Consider the following 2,500-nt stretch of genomic DNA (forward strand, 5'->3'; position numbering starts at 1 on the left):
TTCTGAATGCCTTTGTTCTTGAAAAATGGCAGTTCATCGCATTTTTTATTATAATCGTTATTGTTACTGGTGATCTAAGGATACATATTTCATTCAGTCTACGTCTTTAAGAATTTTATTTAAAAAGCGTGAATCTCTTTGGTTTCCATACGCTGTCTGCGAGCTGGTTTTATTTTCAGTTAAATAAAAGGTTCTCTACGTCGAATTATCATACCAGAACATACTTGGTAAATATATATTACCATAGCTATATTAAGAAGTAAACATCTGAATGTGATTGAGACACTGATACATTAATACATTAAATAACAACTATATAAGCACGTCTTAAAATAAACGTAAATATTGATCAGTGAATATCAGTGCTAGAACGAGTCTTTATAATGATGAAGAAAACGGGAGATATGAATCAAAGACAGCATATATTGTTTATTTTTGCCTAGTGGTTAGGCAGTAGTACACCTGATAAAGGGTGAAAGAGTACTGAGCAAAATTTATATTACGTGTGTTTTATAGTTACATTGGTTATTTTTACAGAGAGAGAGAGGGAGAGAGAGAGAGAGAGAGAGAGAGAGAGAGAGAGAGAGAGAGAGAGAGAGAGAGAGAGAGAGAGAGAGAGAGAGAGAGAGAGAGAGAGAGAGAGAGAGAGAGAGAGAGAGAGAGAGAGAAGAGAGAGAGAGAGAGAGAGAGAGAGAGAGAGAGAGAGAGAGAGAGAAAGAGAGAGAGAGAGAGAGAGAGGAGAGGGGGTTTATATGTACAACTTATAAGCAAATATAAAATTAGAAAGAGAGAGAGAGAGAGAGAGAGAGAGAGAGAGAGAGAGAGAGAGAGAGAGAGAGAGAGAGAGAGAGATTACAAACAACTCATATACAAAAATGAAATTCATGACTAGCTTACTGGAACAGAAATATAATGAGAGAGAGAGGGGAGGGGGAATATATGAACAACTTCTATGCAAATATAAAATGAGAGAGAGAGAGAGAGAGAGAGAGAGTGAGAGAGATATTACAAACAACCCATATACAAAAATGAAATTCATGACTAGCTTACTGTAAAAGAAATATAATGAAATACGACAGAAACCGAGGGAAGATGCAGTGTCAATCATTTCCAATCGACACCGGTTATAATTTGAATTCTGATTCGAATTATTGAACTGGTGAAGTAATTACACATGTAGATAATCACATTTTTGAAACGTGAATTCTGCTTTCCCATTGTCATTCTGTTTTATTAATAGTTTATAGAGGATAAAGTTATATGATATTCATGAGGTTAGATCATAAAAAAAATACAATCATATAGAAAAAATAATTTAATGTTCCTTTTGATAAGTTTCTAAGGCATTTCCAGACTCTTTAAATGTTACCGTAATCATATCTTTATGACTGTTTTTCCATCACTGTAGCATTATATGTATATCTATCAATATTAGATATAATTTGTCAATAGGTTATATACAACAAGTTTAATCCTGTATAGACATTTATACTATTTCTGATGTGTGTTTGTTTGTTTGTGTGTTTGTTTGTGTGTGTGTGTGTGTGTGTGTGTGTGTGTGTGTGTGTGTGTGTGTGTGTGTGTGTGTGTGTGTGTGTGTGTGTGTGTGCGTGTGCGTGTGCGTGTGCGTGTGCGTGTGCGTGTGTGTGTGTGTGTGCGCGCGCGTGTGCGTGTGTGTGCGTGTATGTGCGTGTGTATGTGTGTGTAAATTTACGTCACGTTAACCCACTACTAAACTACCAGTAGAACGCGCTATAGGGCGTAAAACCGTTCAGACACATTTTCCATTCTCTTTTTCGACACCCTTACCAATTAATACCTTATTACTTTCTTTCCAAACTCCCTCGACGAAGATCCAATTCGCCATCATGCAGATCACAGAATTAACATAATACTACCCGTTAAAACACAAAAGATACTCGCCCTATCAAGGCTTTATTTACTGATTATATTAGACAAAAATTGCACCACCTTTTTCAATACAGACCGTGTCTTATCACATCACAGTCAGTTGTAGAAGTAAGTCCTATAGTGCATTTCGTATGTGTTCTAGTGCTATTATCATTGCTTTTATCTAATTGTTAATGTTATTTTTATCACACACCATCGTATTTATGTTATTTTCATTATATTTTGTAAATTTATGGTTGGGATAAGTAATGCAAGTTTATATTTCAGGGTAACTATGCGTTTTTTGTTATGGCTAATTATTATAAAGTACTAAATAATAACAGTCTTGTGCAGGTTTTAGTAAGTATTTTCATGATAATGTGATTCTCAATACTTTTATAAGTAAAATCTTGTTCCTCAATATCATTATTGTTGTTGTTATCCTCAATATGAATATTAATATTCTTCCTGTTACTGTTATTTGCAGGTTTACAGTTTGTTATGTAATAAGGTAGAAGGAAGATGGATTAACTACTGAATTTAGTTATTAGATTAGCAGTGTGCAATACATCAAAAGTGTTTATATAAGAAGCGAAAATGACATGCCACG

General features: G+C 34.4%; 1 protein-coding gene across 2 annotated transcripts in view; it reads left to right on the top strand.

The window, feature by feature from the left end:
• Window positions 1-1,747: 1,747 nt before the first annotated feature.
• LOC122250983 (uncharacterized) overlaps window positions 1,748-2,500 on the top strand; it is a 12,611-nt gene continuing 11,858 nt past the window's right edge. Inside the window, exon 1 of one of the 2 annotated variants that reach the window (XM_043012735.2) lies at window positions 1,748-2,019. Coding sequence is in view for 1 of the 2 variants with exons in the window: in XM_086530848.1 (XP_086386974.1) it covers window positions 2,144-2,179 (36 nt within the window). In the remaining variant the exon portion in view is untranslated. Of the gene's footprint in view, window positions 2,020-2,078; window positions 2,180-2,500 lie in introns of those variants that run through there. The other variant, XM_086530848.1, reaches the window with a different exon arrangement.

The sequence above is a fragment of the Penaeus japonicus genome, unplaced genomic scaffold (assembly GCF_977035675.1).
Source record: "Penaeus japonicus unplaced genomic scaffold, GWHDUDI00000001_assembly GWHDUDI00000034, whole genome shotgun sequence".
NCBI classification, from domain to species: Eukaryota; Metazoa; Arthropoda; class Malacostraca; order Decapoda; family Penaeidae; genus Penaeus; species Penaeus japonicus.